Source organism: Nematolebias whitei, chromosome 9 (assembly GCF_014905685.2).
Source record: "Nematolebias whitei isolate Nwh7 chromosome 9, NemWhi1, whole genome shotgun sequence".
Taxonomy (NCBI): Eukaryota; Metazoa; Chordata; class Actinopteri; order Cyprinodontiformes; family Rivulidae; genus Nematolebias; species Nematolebias whitei.
In genome coordinates this window covers 52595150-52619011 of record NC_056506.1, presented here as the reverse complement: position 1 = coordinate 52619011, position 23862 = coordinate 52595150, and the positions used below count along the sequence as shown (strand labels likewise).

General features: G+C 39.8%; 1 protein-coding gene across 1 annotated transcript in view; it reads right to left on the bottom strand.

Annotated features, from left to right (window-relative positions):
- LOC119414353 (retinal guanylyl cyclase 2) overlaps positions 1–23862 on the bottom strand; it is a 214067-nt gene that overhangs the window by 150726 nt on the left and 39479 nt on the right. Inside the window, exons 5-7 of the mRNA XM_037681446.1 lie at positions 20890–21032; positions 9080–9235; positions 4822–4971 (exon numbers count right to left, since the gene is read on the bottom strand). Coding sequence (XP_037537374.1) covers positions 4822–4971; positions 9080–9235; positions 20890–21032 — 449 coding nt within the window. The remainder of the gene's footprint in view (positions 1–4821; positions 4972–9079; positions 9236–20889; positions 21033–23862) is intronic.

Below are 23862 nucleotides of genomic sequence, written 5' to 3'. Positions count from 1 at the left end.
AGGCGTCCACCCCTAACGGTGGGTCGTCTCGTGGGAACAGTGAGAACCATAATTGACACTGGGCATTCTCCCATGTGGTGAATAGATCCACTGCTGCTCGGCCGAACCCGTTCCAAATCCGAGAGATCAGCTAGGGATGGAGGCTCCAGTCCCCGGGGCGGGGACCGCCCCTTGACATTATGTCCGCTCCACTGTTCAGGACACCGGGAATGTACACTGCTCTAATGGAAAGCAGGTTTTTGTGTGCCCAACACAGCAGCTGTCTCGCAATGCATAACAGTTGGGCTGAGCGCACGCCTCCCTGATGGTTTATGTAAATTGCCGTCATTTTGTTGTCCGTGTGGATCAGAACATGCTGATACCGCAGCAGGGGGGCAAAATGCTGAGTCACGTTTCAGACGTGAGACATTCTAGCACATATATGTGAAGCGACATGTGGTCCGGCCACTGTGCTCCCACTGCCTGGGACAAACACGTTCCTCCCCAGCCTGACAGGGACACATCTGTGAAAACTGAGATATGTGACATAGGACTGCTGATGGGAACTCCCTCTGACAGAATTAGGGGGGTTTCCCCAGTGATTCAGATTGGTTCTCATGGAGCGGGGCACAGAGATAATCCGCTTCTTCTGGCACACAGGATCTATGCACAGGCGGGCGAACCATCTCTGAAGTCATTTCATGTGAAGCAGGCCTAGTGGAACCATGACGTGAGCCACTGTCATCATCTCCAGGAGTCGCATGGCAGGCAGAGCTGTCACTACGCTGCAGGGTTTGACATGGTGGAGCTGAGCTGACAGAGCTTCGGCTCTCGGCTGTGATAAACGGGCTCTCATTATGGTTGAGTTTAGCTCCACTCCCAGATAAACAATCATCTGGGACGGAAGAATGGAGCTTTTTTGCAGTTTATAGAAAACCCCAGGTTTAGCAGGTGTACCTCTAGCATTTTGGAATGTGCAGCTGCTTTCTGCCTGGATTGAGCTAATAAAAGCAGATCATCCAGATTAAAAAGAATTCTCATTTCTGCCATGTGTAACGGCTACAGAACAGTCTCAATGCATACTGTTCACTTTTATCTTTGTAGAGTTTTGCTTCCTCTAGGTCTCGCACTCTCTGGGTCTCCTGAGCTCATGACAATGTGAAGAAGACAAAGGAGATGGTCATGGACTTCAGACGGAACAAGCACACCTACACCCCCCCCCCCCCAAAAAAAAAAAACAAACATAGGAGGATCTGCGGTGGAAGTGGTCTCTAGCTACAAGTACTTGGGTGAGCACCTGATCAACAACCTCAACTGGGGCAACAACACCACCAGCAACACCACCAGCCTGATCAAGAAAGCTCATCAGAGACTCTACTTCCTCAGGTGGCTGAGACAAGCTGGTCTGGGAAGCTCAGCCCTCACCTCCTTCTACAGGTGTGCAGTGGAGAGCATCAACGTGTTGCATGGAGGCTGCACAGCTGCAGAAAGAAAAGCTTTGCAGAGAGTGGTAAGGCTGCACAGAAGTCTGTTGGAGTCAGCCTCCCCACCATCACAAACATATATCAAGAAACCAGGTCTCGACTTTACCAACTTCAGTAAACTTCATCTGATCTCTAATCTGCCCTTTATTTCCAAAGTTCTTGAAAAAGTCGTTGCTAGTCAACTTCACTCTCACCTATCCAACAATAACATTTATGAAGAGTTTCAATCTGGTTTTCGCCCCCACCATAGCACCGAAACAGCTCTAATAAAAATAACTAATAACCTTCTACTTGCTGCTGACTCTGGTCTTCTGTCTATCTTCATTCTACTGGATCTAAGTTCTGCCTTCGACACAATCTGTCATTCTATCCTCAACAGACTAACCTCCATTGGCATCTCAGATACTCCATTAGAATGGTTAAAATCTTATCTCTCTGACCGCACTCAATTCATTCGGCTTAAATCCTTTTGTTCCCAGTCTTCCCTTATTTCCACTGGTGTCCCCCAAGGCTCAGTTCTCAGACCCCTCCTCTTCATCATTTACCTCCTTCCTCTAGGTCACATCTTCCGCAAATTTGGTATCCATTTCCACTGTTATGCTGATGACACACAACTTTTTCTTAGTTCATATCTTAGATCTTATTACTGTTTTTCTTTTACCTTTTATACTTTTTTTTGGATGTAACTGGGACAATTCGTACGCAATTTCATTCCACCACATGTACCACATGTGGTGTGTATGACAAATAAAGAACCTTGAATCCTTGAATTGTGTGGCTCATACAGTTGATCACAATATTTTACTACAGAGGCTTGAATATGATATTGGGATTACAGGAACGGCTCTAAAATGGTTTAAGTCATATCTATCTGATAGATTCCAGTTTGTAAATGTAAATAAAAAATCTTCTTCATACACCAAAGTTAGTCATGGAGTCCCTCAGGGCTCAGTGCTTGGGCCAATACTCTTTACTTTATATATGCTTCCATTAGGTAAAGTTATTAAACAGCATGGGATAAATTTTCATTGTTATGCTGATGACACACAATTATATTTGTCCATTAAACCCAATGAATCATATTAGCTACTTAGACTACAAGCATGTCTTAAAGACATAAAAACCTGGATGACTTAATTTTCTCCTGATGAACACAGACAAAACTGAGGTTTTAGTTTTTGGACCTGAGCACCTTAGGAATTAATTTTTCAGTCTTTCTCCCTCCCTAGATGGCATTAATCTGTCCTCCAACTCTAATGTTAAAAATCTTGGTGTTATTTTTGATCAGGACATGTTTTTTATCCCCCACATTAAAAACGTTACTAGAACTGCCTTCTTCTACCTGCGTAATATCACTAAAATTAGAAACATCTTACCTAAAAATGATGCAGAAAAACTGGTCCATGCATTTGTCACGTCTAGACTGGACTATTGCAATGGTTTATTATCTGGATGCCAAATACTTCTTTAAAATGTCTTCAGTTGATCCAAAATGCTGCTGCTAGAGTATTAACCAGAGTTAGTAGGAGAGATCATATTTCTCCAGTTTTACTTTCTCTCCATTAGCTCCCTGTCAAGTCCAGAATTGAATTCAAAATCTTACTTCTAACCTACAAAGCTCTCAACAATCTGGCTCCATCTTATATTACAGATCCATATTTTCCTAACAGAGCACTTCGCTCTCAGACTGCAGGTTTACTTGTGGTTCCTAGAATTTACAAAAACAGAATGGGAGGCAAATCTTTTAGTTATCAGGCTCCTCTCTTGTGGAACCAACTTCCAATCTCTGTCCGTGAGGCTGACACATTATCCAGTTTTAAAACTAGGCTTAAGACTTTCCTTTTTGCTAAATCCTATAGTTAGGGTCGGCTTGGGTTTCCTGAGCTGTCCCTTAGTTATGCTGCTATAGGCTTAGACTGCTGGAGGACAAACTGACCACAATTTTCACTCTACTACTGTCTTTACTTACTCTGCTCAACCTGTTTTGCATTTGTAATTATTTTTCTATCCTTAATATGTGTTTTTCTTGTCTTTCAGATACACCTGGACCTATACCTGGACCTGGACCTATACCTGGACCTGGACCTATACCTGGACCTACCATTTTATGTTTGTCAGTCTCTCCTTCCTGTCCTCTCAACCAGCCGGTCAAAGCAGATGGCCGCTTGTCCTGAGCCTGGTTCTGCTGGAGGTTTCTTCCTTTTAAAAGGGAGTTTTTCCTTTCCACTGTTGCCACTGTGCTTGCTCAGGATGGGAGACTGCAACGAAGCCAACATTCAACTTGTCTGCTGGATTCCTTAGATAGAGAACTTTACTAATTGGCTTTTATGTATGTGAATGTTCCTTTAAAGTGCCCTGAGACAACTTTGTTGTGATTTGGCGCTATATAAATAAACTGAATTGAAACTGAATTGAATCAATTTAATTCCCCTGTAGTTGCTACAACCAACTCCTTCTCCATTCCTCAGGCATTTTCTCACCATCAAATATCCATCCATCCATTATCTTTTGCCAGTTTCTTCCATTTTGGGTCACGGGGGTCGCCGGTGCCCATGTCCAGCAATCACTGTGCGAGGGGCGGCGTACATCCTGGACAGGTCGCAAGTCCATCACAGAGCCAAATAGAGACAAATGAGACAAACAACCATTCACTCTCTCACTCACATCTAGGGACAATTTAGAGTTACCAATCAGCCTAACATGCATGATTTTGGTCTGTGGGAGGAAACAGGAGTACCCGGAGAAAACCCACGCATGCACGGAGAGAACATGCAAACTCCACTCAGAAAGGCCACCACACCGGGATTTGAACCAGGGACCTGCTCACTGAGAGGCAGCAGCTCTACCAGTTGCACCACCATCTGCACCATCAAATATGCCATTGAATATTTGAGTCAAAAACCTCACTGTCATCTCTCCAAGACATTTCCAAACCTCCGCTGGCATGTCATCAGGTCCTACTGCCTTCCCCTTCATTCTTTTTAGAGCTTTCCGGACTTCACCCTCACTAATCTAAAAGCCATGGTATTTGACTAAATGCTACATTATTTGACTAAATGACACATTATTTGACTAAAAGGCACATTATTTGACTAAAAGGCAGATTATTTACTAAATTGCACATTATTTGACTTTGGGATCGTGAGCAGTCATATTTTTACATGAATCAGCTTGTTACAAGTGAGGACAGAGGACATGGAGGACAGAAGTCATGGAGGACAGAGGACATGGAGGACAGAGGACACGGAGGACAGAAGTCATGGAGGACAGATGACATGGAGGAAATTTACATGAAGGTAGTTGTAGTGAGGACAGAGGATGATTTTCCACATTAACTGGCTTTGAATATGTTTCTGACCTGATTGAAGCCCTGGAAATCAAAGCCTCCATCTGACTGGAAGAGATGGCTCCTGGTCACCCAGTGCCCGCCCCCCGCCTGCCGACGCTCTTCCACAGCTTTAGCAATGAAATACACCATATTGAAGATAGTCCCAAAAAGCGGGGACACCTGTTGAAAAAAATCCATGACAAAAGTTTAACATAAATACAAAATATAATTAGACAGCAAGACAAAACATCTTTGAACTGAAGGATTTCTGTCTCATGGCTTCTTGAGACCTTTGAACCGGCATATCATTATCTTAAATTGTTCTGTCGTATAACTTTAGTGGATCCTGAACTCAGTGATTAGTAGCTTCAGCAGGTCTTCTACAATATGAAAGCTTTTACAACTGTCTGGGACTAACACTTCAAAATTAAATGTTTTAGGTTTTGTAAAGCCATGCATAAAATTTGTACAAACTGATGAATAAAAAGTGTGTGTGTGTGTGTGTGCGTGCGTGTGTACGTGCGTGTGTGTGTGTGTGTGTGTAGGACTGTAACAACATTTATACCTCTCTCAGCCAACAATCATGTAGTGCATTCTGCTGCTATTTGTTTCCGACATAAATGACAAACAGAAAAACATCAACATGACCAGGACTCCTTGCTGTCCTCTGTGGTCCAGCTTTAAGGTGAGGTATAAGGTAGTGGTGTAATGGTACATGTGGGTGTACCGAACCGTTTCGGTACAGCATGTTCGGTTCAGTCAACGTGTACCGTTTCGTTTTTTTTTTTTTCACTCATTACATTTTATTAATGAGAGATTATGCGCTGCGGAACTAAAGTTTATAAGAGTGTTTCAGCATGGTGCTATTTATTGTTGCATAGTCTTGCGGCACGCGTAGCATTAGCAGCCTAGCAGGCAACAAACAAGCCAGAGCTTGACGACCCTTTTATCTTATTGCAGTCTCCTGTTTGGGAACATTATGGCTTTCTTGTTAAAAGACAAGTGAACAAATCCAAAGCTGTGTGTCGGCGTTGTTTCACAGAGATTGGATCTGCAGCAGGCAACACGTCTAACTTGTTAACGCGCTTGAAACGATATCATCCGAATGTGAACATCTTTTCTACAAGGAAGAAACAACCTTTGTCAGGTAATTCAGATTGGTACAAATAAATAACATAAGCTGTAGAAGTTTTTAAAGCTATGGATCTATGTCCGAATTCTGTTGTTGATGTGCCGGCTTTAAGTTCTTGAGCCCCGCTGCCTGCGACATCCCATCACGTCAATATTTCAGCCAAAAAGTTTTACCAGAATTTTATGAAAAAGCTGAAACTGATTGTCAACAAGCCCGACCCCAGATTTAAAGCCCTGCCCTGATGATGACGAACGAGAGATTCAACCACTTCATATCATAAATGATGACCGTGCAAGAAGAGGTATTGTTATTTTATTATTATTATCTAATTAACTTTTTAAATTTAAAATTATAATCTTATAACTCGTTTTTCTTTTTATCTCTTTGCGTTTGAAGTCTGAGGATGTCAACAAACCCTCAAGCCCAGATTTAAAGCTCTGCCACATCGATGATGATGAGCGAAAGAATAATCAACCACCTCATAACAGAAATGATGATCGTGCTAGAAGAGGTCTTGTTATTGTATTATGATCTAATTAACTTTTTTAATTTAAAATTATAATCTTAACTCAATTTTTTTTAACCTCTGTGTTTGCAGAATGTCACTGAGAGCTGAGCAGCTGAGTTTACTTCATTTTCAGGGAAATGTTTTATTTATTTTTATACAAACTTATTTTTTACTTGGCATATTTTCAAAATAAACGTTTTGTAAGTCTTTATTTTAGCCTTTTTTGTACCAAAAATTAACCCAACCGAGCCCTCCTTGAAACTGAACCAAATCAAAATGTAATTTTAGCATATCATTACACCCCTAGTATAAGGTAAACCCTCCTGTGATTTAAGGTGACCCCTTCACTGATCTAAGGTGACCTCTTCTAGTTTAAGAAGACCCCATGCTCTAGCTTAAAGCAATCACGTTTTGATTTTATGTCAACCCCTTTTTTGATTTAACCTTTCTTTGGGGCAGCTGTGGCTGAGTGGTTAGAGCTCTCTTCCTCCAATACGAGAGTTGGGGGTTTGACTCCACCAGCAGTCATGTGCTGAAGTGTCTTTGGGCAAGACACTGAACCCCTCATTGCCTCCGATGTGTGTCCCATTGGTGTATGAAGGTGTTAAAGCACTGACTGTTTTAAGAGCTCTAGTAAAGTGCTGTATGAATGGGTAAATGAGGGAATATATTGTAATAATAATAATAATGATGAATTTAATTTGTAACGCACTTTTCATTAACAAAAATCTCAAAATGCTACAGAGTGCAACTAAAATTGATAAAATCAACTAAAATCAGCGATAAAATCAACTAAAATCAATTATAAAATTAACTAAAATCAATGATACAATCAACTAAAATCAATGATACAATCATGTGGAGGCAGAATAGGCTTGCTTAAAAAGAAAAGTCTTTAAGCCTTTTTTAAAAGTGTAGTGTAAAGATCTTTGAGATCTTCATAAAATTGAAAGGTGTTATATTCAATACTATTGACCACACTATTCTCCTTGAAAAATTAAATAAATATGGTATAAGAGGACCAGCATTACACTGGGTATCTAGCTATTTAAAAGATAGGAAACAGTTTGTACAAATAAATGGTGTAAGATCTGACCTGTGCAATATCACTTGTGGAGTTCCTCAAGGCTCTGTACTTGGACCAAAGTTATTTATTTTATATGTGAATGACTTAGTGAATGTATCAGGACTCCTCAAATGTGTCCTTTTTGCAGATGACACCACATTTTTCTGTTTGGGTAAAGATGTAAAACGGATGTTGGAATTGATGAAGACAGAATTTGATAAAATACAAACTTGGTTTAAACTTAATAAATTATCATTAAATTTAGATAAAACTAAATACATGATATTTAGTAACAAAAAGAGAACTGTTGATGATCCATTTAAAATTGAGGGTGTTGAGATTTGTAGAGTTAATGAGATGAAATTTTTGGGTGTAATCATTGATGAACAGCTAACATGGAAAAATCACATCAATTCTGTAAGAACAAAAATATCTAAATCTATTGCAGTACTATACAAAGTCAGGGAATTATTAAATGATAAAGCTCTGTACATGTTGTATAACACAATCATTGTTCCACATTTAATCTATTGCATTGATGTTTGGGGGAAAGCGTGTAAAACATTTACAAAACCTATTTTTATTTTACAGAAAAGAGCTGTAAGAATTATCACCAGAAAGCATCACAGTCACCCATCAAGCACATTATTTTATCAACTGAACTTATTGAAGTTCCATGATTTAGTAGATTATAGTATTTTATCAGTTATGTATAGGGCTCAAAATAACACATTACCATTAAATATCCAAAGAAATTTTATTAAAAGACAAAGTTGTTACAATCTTAAGGGGATAGAGATATTTGTCAAACCAAAATTCAGAACTAGTCTGAAGGGAAGGTCTACCTCAATCCAAGGAGTTGGATTGTGGAATGTTCTAGAGAGTGATGTGAAAAATGCCAAGTCAATGTGTACATTTAAGAAAAAGATCAAAACTGAATTGTTAAAAAAATATATATGAAGTAGCTTAGTGTGTGTTTTGTATTAGAAATAGAAAAATTAGAAAGTGTTATTCATTTTGTTCTGTTACTTGTAAATTATTATGATTGAAATAATTGTTTGAAAAAAGGGGCAGATATAATAAGATTTTTTCTTCTTTCTGCTGCCTTTCATTTTAAATCTTTTGTATCCTTTTTTATATTGTTATGGAATTGTTTTGTACTTTTTTTAAATGAATAAACTATATACCATACCATACCATACCATACCATATAAGGACAGTCCATTTAAGAATAGTCATGGCTATAGAACAGGATCCCAATCTTTGAATTAAGGCAACAATTCCTCTGATTTAAGGTGACATGTTTTTTCAGGGACCTACTTTCTCCCTTGCAAATGGTTTTTATTTGTTTAAAAGGTTCCTTCCTCTTGTGATGGCTAGTCACAATTGAGTTATCAAATAACCTAACAAGCATGTTTTTGGTTTGTGAAAAGAAACCATGAGAAGAAGGCATGTACGTGTACACTCCACACAAAAAGGTCATGAAACTGTGATCTTGCTGTGAGGCAACAACACTAACCACTGCGCTGCTGTACCATCCATTCTATAAATACTTTTCATTTACCTTTTAATGTGTATTTACCTCTGTAGCAGCGATAGCTGAGCGGATCTCTCTGCTGATTTGAGCCTGATGAAAAGCTTCATAGAAACTCTGATCAGATGCCATAGTAATGGTCAAAACAGCACTGTAGGCATGGCGTAGCTGCGTGTTGTTAGTCAGATGGTGAAATGTTACATCCTGATTAAAAAGAGCAGAGATCCAATCAGAACTATAATTCCATCTATACATTGCCTGTACTCGCTCTTCCAGGTGGCGAGGGAGCTGATGTCAATCTCTATCAGTCACTGTGTGACAGGCGGGGGACAACACCCTGGACAGGTCATGCATCCAACACAAGAACTATGAATCAAACCATTAAAAAAGGAAAATATATGCAATAACTGTTTTAATACGGTTTCCTAGAATATCTTGCAAAAAGTTCTCGACCTTGACCTCTAAGTGGCTTCAAACATCTGCTAACTTTATGAGAAAAACAATTGCATACATGTTCCTGTTTTTAATTTTCTACATTGCCTTACAACCTAGCTCATTTTTTTTTTTACTTTTTTAAATACCATTTTATTTTCACTTGTTATTCCCAATTTGTATGCATCCTTTATGATTGTCTATTGTTGTCTTTGTTGTCCACTGTTGTCATCACTCTTTGTTAAAATTCAGCTCTCTCTTGTAAATGAGTCTCCAAGGCTCAATGGGATTAACCTGTAAAAATAAGGGTTGAATGAAGAATAACTGTTTTAATAAACACAAGTAAAATTATTGCACTTGTTATTGTTTCTTATTATTGTTTGCCTAGTTTTTGTATTTTTGTTGCTTGCTTGGTATAGCCAAACCGAACTTGTGAGAGTCATACTGCTGTTGTTTGGTGTATTGTTTTGCACTATTCGTGACTAACGTATATCTTAGATTTTTTAGTGTACCATTGGATGCTCGTTTAGCGTATATCTTAGTTTGTATCTTAGATCTTTATTTACTGCTTCAACTCATTTTTAGTTTTCCACCCAATGATTTGCCTGAGTTACAGTAGTCCCTCGCCTTAAACCAGTCACTAGGGAGCACAAGCCAGTGTATCGCTTGTGCTGGTCCAAAACCCAGGTAAATGGAGAGGGTTGTGTCAGGAACAACATCCGACAAAACACTTTTGGCTAAACCATAACGCAAGTTCATCCAAGCAAAACCATATCGGATCAGTCAAGGCCCGGGTTAACAACAACCACCACCAGCACTGCTGACAAACAGGGTCCTGTCAGAAATTGTGCTACTGTTAATCTAAAACCATGAGGAAGGAATTGTGTCAGGAGACAAAGGGAGAAGAGGAAAGTCAAGAATGTAGGACCAAGGGTTGCAACTCTAAATGTGGGGACAATGACAGGCAAAGGTAGAGAGCTGGCTGACATGATGCAGAGAAGGAAGGTAGATGTTTTATTCAATTCAATTCAGTTTATTTATATAGAGCCAAATCACAACAAAGTTGTCTCAGGGCACTTTACAGGAACATTCGCATACACAAAAGCCACTTAGTAAAGTTCTCTATCTAAGGAATCCAGCAGACAAATTGAATCTTGGTTTCATAGCTGTCTCCCATGTATCCAAGAGACCAAGTGGAAGGGCAGCAAGGCTCACAGCATTGGAGCAGAGTTCAAACTGTTTTACCATGGTGTGGATAGAAAGAGAAATGGAGTAGGGTGGTCCTGAACAAGGAATTGGCAAAGAATGTAGTAGAGGTGAAAAGAGTGTCAGATAGACTGATGTGTCTGAAAATAGAAATAGAAGGTCTGATACTAAACATTGTCAGTGGTTATGCTCCACAGGTTGTATGTGATGGGAAGGAGAAATATACATTTTGGAAAGATCTGGATGAAGTGATAGAGAGTATTCCCAAGGAGGAAAGAGTGGTGATTGGAGCAGACTTGAATGGACATGTTGGTGAAGGAAACAGGGTATGAGGAAGTGATTGGTAGGTTTGGTGTCAAGGAAAGAAACCAGGAAAGACAGATGGTGGTGGATTTTGCCAAGACAATAGAAATGGCTGTAGTCAGCACCTATTTCCAAAAGAGGGATGAACATAGAGTGACCAGTAAGAGTGGAGGAAGGAGTACGCAGGTTGACTATATTCTGTGTAGAAGAAGAAACCTGAGGGAGATTGGAGACTGTAAGGTTGTGGCAAGGGAGAGCATGGCCAGACAGCATTGGATGGTTGTGTATAGAATGACTGTTGTTGTGAAAAAGAGAAAAAGCGTAAGATCCGAGAAAAAGACCAAACGGTGGAAGTTGAAGAAGAAAGACTGTTGTGAGAAAGTCAGAGAGGAGCTGTTAAAGGGTCTGGATGGTAAGAAAGAGCTTCCAAATGACTGGACTACTACAGCAACAGTAATTAGAGAGATGGAAGGAAGGTACTTGGTATGTCATCTGGACCGAAAATGGATGATAAGAAAACCTGGTAGTGGAATAGTGAAGTGCAGGACGCCATTCAAAGAAAGAGATTAGCCAAGAAGAAATATGAGTCAGAGTCAGAGTCAGAGTTTCTTTATTGTTATTCGCACCTCATGTGGTACATGTGGTGGAGCGAAATTATGTACACAGGGTCCCAGTTACATCCAACAAGAAAATGTATAAGAAAAACAGTAATAACATCAAAGATATGAACTAAGAAAAACATCAACTAAATATACACTAAGCACTCATAACATAAAAACATTGAACATCAGCACAAAAATGAACATGAGTCTGTGAGCAGATGTGCACGCATGAACACATCAACATTGAAACAGATCAGCAGCAACATGAAACAGATCAGCAGCAACATGATATGGTTTTTCACAGTGATTATTCTAGTTAGAGATTCATGAGTCTAACAGCCTCAGGGTAGAAGCTGTTCCTCAGTCTAGTGGTTCTACACTTAATGCTCCTTAACCTCCTTCCTGAGGGGAGTGGGGCAAAAAGTGTGTGTGCTGGGTGAGTGGGGTCCTTCATGATGCAGGTGGCCCTCTTCCTGCATCTGGAGGTGTAGATGTCTGTGATGGTGGGGAGACTGACACCAACAGACTTCTGTGCAGCCTTCACCACTCTCTGCAAAGCTTTTCTTTCTGCAGCTGTGCATCCTCCATGCCACACATTGATGCTGGAGCACAGGATGCTCTTCACTGCACACCAGTAGAAGTAGGTGAGGGCTGAGCTTCCCAGCTCAGCTTGCCTCAGCCGCCTGAGGAAGTAGAGTCTCTGATGTGCTTTCTTGATCAGGCTGGTGGTGTTGTTGCTCCAGCTGAGGTTGTCATTCATGTGTACACCCAAGTACTTGTAGCTGGAGACCAATTCCACCGCAGATCCTCTTATGTTCAGGGGGGTGTAGAAGTTTTTGTTCCTTCTGAAGTCCACAATCATCTCCTTTGTCTTCTTCACATTGATGTGAAGGTTATTCTCTCTGCACCAGCTCTCCAGGTGTTCCACCTCTTGCCTGTAGCTGGACTCATCGTTGTTTGTGATGCATCCCACCACCGCTGTATCATCTGCAAACTTTACAATGTGACAGCCTGGATGGGTAGCTGCACAATCATATGTGAGCAGAGTAAACAGAAGGGGGCTCAACACACATCCCTGAGGAGAGCCAGTGCTGAGGGTTATGGTGGAGGAGGAGAGGTTGTGGATCCTCACTGACTGTGGTCTGTTTGTTAAAAAGTCTAGTACCCAGTTGCAAATGGAGGGGCTTAGTCCTAGTGTGGATAGTTTGTCCATCAGGGTTTGGGGGATCATGGTGTTGAAGGCGGATGTGAAGTTCACAAAGAGCATACGGACGTAAGAGTTTTTCTGCTCCAGGTGGTTGAGCGCAGTGTGGACCACAGAGGAGATTGCATCCTCTGTTTATCGGTTCTCACGGTATGCATACTGATGAGGGTCCTCGTTGATGTTGATGGTTGTTTTGATGTGAGTCATGACCAGTTTTTCGAAGCATTTAGCAACTATCGGGGTGAGGGCCACTGGCCGATAGTCATTCAGACCAGTCACTGTAGAGCTTTTTGGGACTGGGATGATGGTGGCAGTATTCAGGCAGGTGGGAACTGTCTCCAGGGTAAGTGAGGTGTTAAAGATGTCTGCCAGCACCTCACAGAGCTGATCAGCACATTCCTTCAACACTTTTCCGGGGATGTTGTCTGGGCCAGTTGCCTTGTGCGGATTAATACTCCTGAAGGTACTCCTTACTTCTGCTGAGGTCACGCTGAGATGCTCTTCGTCCGGTGGTGAGGTGAGTCTGGTGCTGGGTGGTCTGTTCGGGTCTTCAAAGCGTGCATAGAACTTGTTGAGGGCATCAGGCAGAGATGGGTCTTTGGGGCATTGTTCACTCCTTCCTTTATAATCTGTTATGCACTTAATGCCCCTCCACATGCTCCGAGGGTCTTGTGAGATGAATTGACCCTCGATCCTCTTTGCATACGTGGCCTTGGCCCTCTTAATACCAGCAACCAGCTCTTTTCTTGTCCTACTCAGCTCCTCTGAGTTTCCAGACCTGAAGGCCGTGTTCCTGGCTTCCAGCAGGGTACGCACCTCTGCATTCAGCCAAGGTTTTCTGTTTGGGTAGGCAAATGGACACCAAATTTACGGAAGATGTGACCTAGAGGAAGGAGGTAAATGTTGAAGAGGAGGGGTCCGAGGACAGAGCCTTGGGGGACACCTGTGGAGACGGGGGAAGACTGGGAATGAAAGGATTTGAGCTGAATGAATGGAGTGCGGTCAGAGAGATATGATTTGAACCAGTCTAATGGAGTACCTGAGATGCCAATGGAGGTTAGTCTGTTGAGGAGGATAGAATGACAGATTGTGTCGAAGGCAGAACTTAGATCAAGTAGAATGAGGATAGACAGAAGAGCAGAGTCAGCAGTAAGAAGAAGGTCATTAGTTATTTTTATTAGAGCTGTTTTGGTGCTATGGTGGGTGTGAAAACCAGATTGAAACTCTTCATAAATGTTATTGTTGGATAGGTGAGAGTGAAGTTGACTAGCAACGGCTTTTTCAAAAACTTTGGAAATAAAGGGCAGATTAGAGATTGGACGAAGATTAATGAAGTTGGTAAAGTCAAAACCTGGTTTCTTGATGATGGGGGTGATGGCCGCAGATTTGAAAGCTGTGGGAACAATGGCAGAGGTTATGGAGGAGTGGATGATGTTAGTTATGATGGGGAGCAGAGACGGGAGACAGGATTTAACAAGAACTACCCATAGTGCTTCAATAATTGATAACATTTTTACAAATATAACAAATAAAGAACTTATGGGTGGCATTTTGATCACGGATGTCAGTGACCTCCTACCAGTCTTCACTGTCTATAAAAAAGATCAATATGATATGAAAGTAGATAAAATTATGAAAAAAATAATAAACACATCAAAGAAAGCTCTAGATAAACTCAAAGAAGATTTAACAAAACAAAATTGGAAGGATGTATAAATTGATGATGTAAACAAAGCATATGATGTATTTATGAATATTTTAGGAGCTTTGTATGAAAAAAATTGTGTACAAAAAATTACACAAAGAAACATGTTGATGACAAACCGTGGATGACCAAAGGGTTAAGAAATGCTTGTAAAAAAAAATAACTACTTATACTCAAACTTTCTGAAATTAAGAACAAACGAAGCAGAACAGAGATATAAAAAATATAAAAATAAATTGGTAGGGATTATAAGAAAGCATAAAAAGAAATATTACAGTGAATTATTAGACAAAAGTAATGGTAATATGAGGGCAACATGGCAAATAATGAACAGTGTTCTGAATAATCATAAAACATAATCAAGCATTCCACAATATTTTGTAAAGGATGACAAAGAAATTTATCACCAAAATGAAATCGTAAATGGATTCAATCAACATTTTGTGAATATTGGCCCAAGTCTGGCAGCAAAAATCCCAAATATAGATAAAAATGTAAACCATACGGTTACAGATTACACAAACAGTTTTTTTCTTGAGGGAACTGATAAAGAAGAAATTATGACTATCGTAAAACATCTTGCAGATAAAAAATCAAAAGACTGGATGGACATGGATATGATGCAGGTAAAGAATATTATGAGTTATGTTATTGAGCCATTTACATATATATATATGCAATTTATCATTTTCAACAGGGGTATTTCCTAATAACATGAAAATAGCCAAGGTCATACCATTATATAAGAGTGGAGAGAAACGTGTGTTTAATAATTACAGGCCAATATCATCGTTGTCACAGTTTTCGAAGATTTTAGAGAAATTATTTGTCACTAGATTAGATGAATTTATCAATAAGCAAAATATATTAAGTAATAGTCAATATGGGTTTAGACCTAAAAATTCTACGTCAATGGCACTCGTGGATTTAATGGAACAGATAACAACTGCTGTGGATCAAAAAAAATATTGTATTAGTATTTATGTTGATCTAAAGAAAGCATTTGATACTAGTGATCACAATATTCTTCTCAAAAAACTAAATAAATATGGAATTAGAGGGCATGCATTGGAGTGGGCATCTAGTTATCTAGAAAAAAGGAAACAATTTGTTCAAATAAATGATGTAAAATCTGAATTCTGTAATATTACATGTGGAGTGCCTCAAGGCTCTATACTTGGACCTAAGCTATTTATTTTATATGTGAATGACCTGGTAAATGTGTGTGGATTTTTCAAATGTATTTTGTTTGCAGATGATACTACATTTCTTTGTGTGGGTGAAAATGTTGTGCAAATGCTGAAGATGGCACAAACAGAATTTGTGAAAATACAAAATTGGTTTCAACTAAACAAATTATCTTTAAATGTAGATAAAACAAATTATATGATTTTTAGTAACAATGAGAAAGTGCTTGATACTCCATTTAGAGTCGATGGAATTGAAATGAATAGAGTCAATGAGGTGAAATTTCTGGGTGTCATCATTGATGAAAAACTAACATGGAGATCTCACGTAAAAAACTTAAGAACTAAAATAGCTAAATCGATCGCAGTAATGTACAAAGTTAGAGAGTTATTCAATGATAAAGCAATGTTTCTATTGTATAATGCCATTATTGTTCCACATTTAATTTACGTATTGAAGTCTGGGGTAAAGCATGTAAAACAATTACAAATCCAATTTTTATTTTACAGAAAAAAGCCATGAGAATTATTACCAGAAAAGATCGTAACCATCCATCAAATATATTGTTTCATCAGCTAAACATATTAAAATTTTATGACTTGGTTGATTACAATATCTTACTGTTTATGTATGGGGCCAACAAAAACATACTACCTACTAACATTCAAGGGACATTTGTTAAAAGAGAAAGTAATTATTATCTTAAGGGGATGGAGATGTTTGTGAAGCCGTGGTGTCGCACCAGTCTGAAGATGTGATCCACTAGATCTCAGGGTATTAGATTGTGGAATGATCTGGAGGTTGATATTAAAAATGCCAAAACTATGTACATATTCAAGAAGATGATAAAAAATTTTTTTTTTTTTTTAAATATTAAGTATAATGCGAGTTCATAAAAATTGTTTACAGTTAATCTTATATTTTAGCTAAGTTTTTATTTTATTATTTATTTATTTATTATTAATTCATCTTGCTTTTGTATAGTAATTTTGTTTGGAATATATTTTGGGGACAAGGGGCAGATATTATAAGAACTCATTCTTCTTCTGCTGCCTTTCATTTTGTTTCTGTGATTGTATATCTTTTTTCTCTTCTTTAAATTGTATTATATTTGTTGTTTGGATGAAATGAAATGAATAAATAAAACAAATACATACATACATACAAAAACTGTGGGAAATAGATCGAGCTGACAGGATGAGGACTTAGACTTGCTGATAATGTCAGCAATGTCATGAGCAGAGGGGAGGGAGAAGACAGAGAAGGGGAGGGAGGGAGGGGGGAGTTCAACATAGATGCTGGGGGCGGTATTAGGTCCAAGGTGTTTATGAATTGAAAGAATCTTTTCATTGAAATAGGACATCAGTGAGTTGCAAAATTCTGTGGAAACCATGTGAGAGGGTAACGAGTTAGGAGATGAGACTGAACGGTTAAGGAGAGAGAACAAAGTCTTTGAATTGCCAACATTGGAACTGATGATGTCAGTGAAGTAGCTGGATTTGGCTTGAGAAATACTGTCCTTATACTGGATGACGTGGTTCACATAGAGTTCCTTGTGAATTGAGAGACCGGATTTCTTATAGAGTCGCTCCAACTTCCAACCTTTGGATTTCAGAGAATGGAGTTCTGGAGTGAACCATGGTGCAGAGTTGGAGAAGGAGACAGACCGGGTTTTCAGAGGAGCGACAGAGTTAAGGATGTTGGTGAGGCTGTTGTTGTAGAATGTGACAAGGTCATCTGGGTTAAAAGAATTGAAGGTGAAGATGGTATTATTAATATGAGACAAAAGAATGTCATAGTTTATATTCTTAATATTAGAGAAGGAAAGAGTGCGTTGAGGTGAGAAATTTTAAAATTGACACTGAATGAGATCATGAGGTGATCAGTAAATAGAAGTCCATCAGAAGAACAGTTAAGAGAAGAGAGTCCAGCGTGTAATAAGTCCAAAGTGTGGTCCTTTATGTGGGTTGGAAATTTAATGAACTGCTGGAAGCCACAGCTGTCGAGGCAGGATGTGAAGTCTCTGATGAGGGGGTTGTTGTCTTCATCCATATGAATGTTGAAGTCTCCAAGCAGAATAATGTTGGGTGAAAGAGCTGAGAGTTGGGTGATTAGAGCAGCAAAGTCATTTATAAAAGAGTTGTTGATTTTGGGCGGACGGTAGAAAGTGGCAACAACAGTGGGGGTAGGGCCAGAGAGTAGACACACAGTGTGCTCAAAGGAGGGAGAGGGAGGTGTGTGAACAGGCATGACCTTCCAGTTCTCGCGATGAAATATCGCGAGACCTCCTCCGCGGCCGGACTCGCGGGATTTGGCGATGTTAACAAACTCCGGTGGGGTAGATTCATTCAGATGGAAAAAGTCATTTTGTTGTTGCCACGTTTCTGTTAGACAAATAAAATTTAGCTTACGGTCGGATATTAGGTCTTGAATAAGCTGACCTTTGCCAGTGAGTGAGCGAACGTTCAGAAGGCCAAACTTTATGGGGGAGGAGTTTGTAGTGACTGGAGCATTAGCCGACCGAGCTAGGCTAGCTAACATGCTACTACTGTTAGCGGCCCGAGTATTGCGGCATGTAGAACGGTGATGGTCAGACCAGATGGAGTTTATGGGGTTAGACTTGTCAGCGTGGAGTCTACGGCAGGAGCCACGGTGAATGTATCTCCGGCGAGGATGGAAGGCAATGTCCTGAAGAGGGAGCACAGGTGGCACGGCTGGTAGGAAACGAAGGCGAAGGAGCTCGACCGCTGAGTAATGGAGGAGGCCAGACGCCGGGTGGTAGTGGATGAGCAGCTGGAGAGTCCAAAGCAGAGCAGGCAGCAGGTAAATCCTAATGAACCGCATGGCTGATATTGAGATGATCAGAGACTTGGTGTAGTGGAAAAGGCAGGAAGGACTGAACAAAACAGAAAAAAGCAAAAAAGCACGACGAGCAGCGGCAGCCAGGATGCGCCAGCGTTCGCTCACCGGAAGTGGACCGGAAGTGAAGTATCTACTCTAATATCTAAGATTATTCATTTATCTCTCTCTTCTGGTTTTGTCCCACCATCACTCAAAACTGCTGCAATAACTCAAGTTCTTAAAAAAAAAAAAAACGGTGTTTATCCAACTGACTTAAATAACTTTAGACCAAATGTCTAAACTTTATTTCCAAAATACTTGAAAAAACAGTTGCAGTCCAGGTTCACAGTCATCGTTTTGATAATAATCTGTTTGAAGAACTTCAGTCAGGTTTCTGCCCCCTCCACAGCACCGAGACAGCTTTCATTAAAATCAGCAATGATCTCCTGGTTGCTGCCAACTCTGGACTTTTATCAATTCTCATTCTCCTTGACCTGAGTGCAGCATTTGATGACATTTCACATGATATTCTTCTCAGTAGATTACGTTCCATTGGTTTTTCTGGCATTGCTATAAATTGGTTTCAATCTTATCTCTCTGACCGTCAACACTTTGTCCAACTTAAGAACTTCAAGTCACAGTCCTCCACAGTTACTTCAGGTGTACCGCAGGGTTCTGTTCTTGGTCCTCTCCTGTTTATCATTTATCTTCTTCCACTTGGCCTTATATTTAAAAAAATTGGCATTAATTTTCACTGCTATGTGGATGACACCCAGCTTTACCACTCCACCAAGCCCAACACCACCCTTCTACCATCCTTCCTTTTTAGACTGCCTCTGTGAAATCAAATGATGGTTTAATCAGAACTTTCTTAAACTGAACTCAAATAAAACAGAATTCCTCCTTGTTGGCACCAAGTCTACATTATCCAAATGTAACATGTTCACAATTAAAGTTAATGATTCCACAGTTTCTCCCTCCCCTACAGCTAAGAGTCTGGGTGTCATCCTTGATAGCACATTATCTTTAGAATCTCATGTCAATAACATTACTCGGTCTGCATATTTTCATCTTCGAAACATGAACCGTCTCCGTTCATTTCTTGCCCCCACCAGCACAGCTATCCTTGTCAATGCACTAGTCACCTCTCAATTAGACTACTGTAACACCCTTCTCTCAGATCTTCATCTCAAAATCATCCATAAATGTCAGCTTGTTCAAAACACAGCTGTCCAGATCATCACTAGAACTACGTCGAAGGACCACATCACCCCTATCCTTAAACATCTTCACTGGTTACCCATAAAATATTGCATCAACTTCAAGATTCTCCTCCTCACTTTCAAAGCTCCCCACAACTTGGCACCTCTGTACCTCACTGATCTTCTTTGCTATTACACACCTGCCCGAAGTCTTCGATCCTCCCTATCCATCTCTCTTGTAATACCTCCTGCCCGCTTGACAATCATGGGATCCAGAGCCTTCTCCCGCAAAGCCCCTTGTCTCTGGAACTCTCTTCCACAGCACATCCATAATTCTGATTCTCTGCCCTCATTTAAATCTAACCTTAAAACTCACTTTTTCAAACTTGCTTATTCTGTTTAATGTCATTACGCATTTTATCATCATTAGCATTTGATTTTGATATCTGTATTTTACTGTTTATTGTTTTTTATCTTTGTATTTCGTGTTCGGTGACCTTGAGTGTTCTGAAAGGCGCCTTCAAATAAAATGTATTATTATTATTACTCCTACTTCGCAGTTTTTCACTCATCGTGGATCTTCAGGGTACAGATCCCCCGTGATAAATGAGGGACTACTGTACATACAGCTTATATATATATATATATATGTATATATATATATATATATATGTATGTGTGTGTGTGTGTGTGTGTGTGTGTGTGTGTGTGTGTGTGCATACATATACACCCAATGTCTTACATCATTTTAAATGGTCCCGTTTCATTTTGGAAAATTGTTCATTTCATTAGGGTTCTAAAAGTGTTGTTGAATTGAAATGAAAAGCTACAGTAAATGAAAAACAGCTCTTTCAGATGTTACAGGTAAAACTACAGTATGAAGGAAATGCTTTTTTTTTTTTTTTGTTGTCATTTTTATTCATTTCATATTTAAAACACAAAAACAATTTAGAAACCAAATGAGAAAAAAAACACGTCATAAAATGAAAGGTAGCAGAAGAATAAAAAATCTTATATCTGCCTCTTGTTTAAAACAAAATCAATTCAAACAATCAACTCAAACAATAATCATCTATAAGTAATATAACAAAATAAATAACTCATCACAATTTTACGTATTTATTTTTTAATCAAGTGTTTTAAATGGTCAGTCTAAAAATAATGTGAATAGTTACCTGATATGGCATAGCGTATAGTAGGGCATCATATGGAATGAAGACGTAACCATTGGAGACCATACCCATGTCCATAGCAGCCAACAGGAGTGAATTTTGATGCTCTCCACCAATCAGAACAGAGCTCATGCACATGATGACAACTGAATCAGAAACAGACAATCAGCTGATTAATTTTATTTTATTATTTAAAAAAAAATTATGTTAAAAAAGTTAAAATGCCATCAAATCACTCACTGTTAAAAGTCTCAAACAAATTATGTCAAACATTTCATTAATTTTACCACAAATGCTTCTAGGTCAACAGATGGCTTGGAGTTTATTTTTATTCATTGGACTTTGATCTTGAGGGACCCCAGGACCATACTAGGGTCCTTAATGCCCTTTTTCCACTGTCACGGCGTGGGTCTAATATTTCCGGCTTGACCCGTGTTTGAGGTCTTTTCCATAGTTCTTGGACCTGCTCACCTCCCAGAATTCTGGCCCGGCTTCTCAAGGGGTCCAAGTGAGCTGAGCCATGACGTCAGAAACACTGTCGGTCACTGATTGGTCGGGGGGAGGAGTCTGTGGAGTCTTTCCAAACAACCCGATCCACCATTTTTCTCTACCGCCTGCCATTAACGATAACTCAAGGAGCGTATATTTTAGTATTTTGAAGCTATACAAAAACAATAATATCAAAGCCGTGATCAAATGCAGAAGTGCAGGTGTTGTGTTTGGTGGCCGACGAAAAAAGTCAAAGCGAGCTAGAAGGAGCGATTGGAGGGTGGTTTATTGGGTGGCAGGTGTTCAACTGAACTGAGCACTCCTGCTGTGTTTGATGGTCTCCTCCTTCACCATCCATCCATCATCCATCATCTTCTGCTTCTGGGTCATGGGGGGAACAGCTTTACCAGGGCCATCATCCATACATACAGGTCCTTCTAAAAAAATTAGCATATTGTGATAAAGGTCATTGTTTTCCATAATGTAATGATAAAAATTAAACTTTCATATATTTCAGATTCATTGTACACCAACTGAAATATTTCAGGTCTTTAATTGTTTTAATACTGATGATTATGGCATACAGCTCATGAAAACCCAAAATGCCTGTCCCAAAAAATTAGCATATCATGAAAAGGTTCTCTAAACAAGCTATTAACCTAACCATCTGAATCAACAATGTAACTCTAAACACCTGCAAAAGATTCCTGAGGCTTTTAAAAACTCCAAGCCTTGTTCATTACTTAAAACAGAAAAATTGGGTAAGACTGCCGACCTGACTGCTGTCCAGAAGGCCATCATTGACACCCTCAAGCAAGAGGGTAAGACACAGAAAGAAATTGCTGAACGAATAGGCTGTTCCCAGAGTGCTGTATCAAGGCACCTCAGTGGGAAGTCTGTGGGAAGGGAAAAGTGTGGCAGAAAACGCTGCACAACTAGAAGAGGTGACCGGACCCTGAGGAGGATTGTGGAGAAGGGCCGATTCCAGACCTTGGGGGACCTGCGGAAGCAGTGGACTGAGTCTGGAGTAGAAACATCCAGAGCCACCGTGCACAGGCGTGTGCAGGAAATGGGCTACAGGTGCCGCATTCCCCAGGTCAAGCCACTTTTGAACCAGAAACCGTGGCAGAAGCATCTCGCCTGGGACTGCTGCTGAGTGGTCCAAAGTTATGTTCTCTGATTACAGTAAATTTTGCATTTGCTTTGGAAATCAAGGTCCCAGAGTCTGGAGGAAGAGAGGAGACACATAATTCACATTGCTTGAGGTCCAGTGTCAAGTTTCCACACTCACTGGGGTGTCATGTCATCTGCTGGTGTTGGTCCACTGTGTTTTATCAAGGGCAGGGTCAATGCAGCTAGCTATCAGGAGATTTTGGAGCACTTCATGCTTCCATCTGCTGAAAAGCTTTATGGAGATGAAGATTTCATTTTTCAGCATGACCTGGCACCTGCTCACAGTGCCAAAACCACTGGTAAATGGTTTACTGACCATGGTATTACTGTGCTCAATTGGCCTGCCAACTCTCCTGACCTGAACCCCATAGAGAACCTGTGGGATATTGTGACGAGAAAGTTGAGAGATGCAAGACCCAACACTCTGGATGAGCTTAAGGCCGCTATCGAAGCATCCTGGGCCTCCATAACACCTCAGCAGTGCCACAGGCTGATTGCCTCCATGCCACGCTGCATTGAAGCAGTCATTCATGCAAAAGGATTCATAACCAAGTATTGAGTGCATAACTGAACATGATTATTTGAAGGTTGGCGTTTTTTGTATTAAAAACACTTGTCTTTCATTGGTGGGATGAAATATGCTAATTTTTTGGGACAGGCATTTTGGGTTTTCATGAGCTGTATGCCATAATCATCAGTATTAAAACAATTAAATACCTAAAATATTTCAGTTGGTGTGCAATGAATCTGAAATATGTGAAAGTTTCATTTTTATCATTACATTATGGAAAATAATGACCTTTATCACAATATGCTAATTTTTTGAGAAGGACCTATACATCCATCATCATCTACTTCCGAGTCGTGGGGGCAGCAGCTTTACCAGGGAAGCACAGACATCAACAGCCACCTCTTCAACTCTTCTAGGAGAACCCCATGGTGTTTGCAGACCAACTGAATCATTCATTAAGTAATATCCTGATGCATGCTCAAAAATCCAGGTAGAAAAATCTAAAAAAGTTAAGTCTGGTCCTCTGGACATTCATAAAACAAAAGAAACAATAAATTTTTTAATAAATAAACAATAAATGTTTTTTTTGGTTTTTTTGGTTTTGTTTTTTGAATGTCCAGAGGACCAGACTTAACTTTGAGAGATTAATAAGTAATTGATATAGGAATGATTATTTTGATGCTTTTATGTCAATTTATACTTATACTCACGTTATATGCAGCTTATCTGTCCAAAGTCAGGCCTGTACTGCAGATATGTTTTGGAGGAATGAAAGTAAGCCTCCGGGGGGTGCTCTGGCCGTA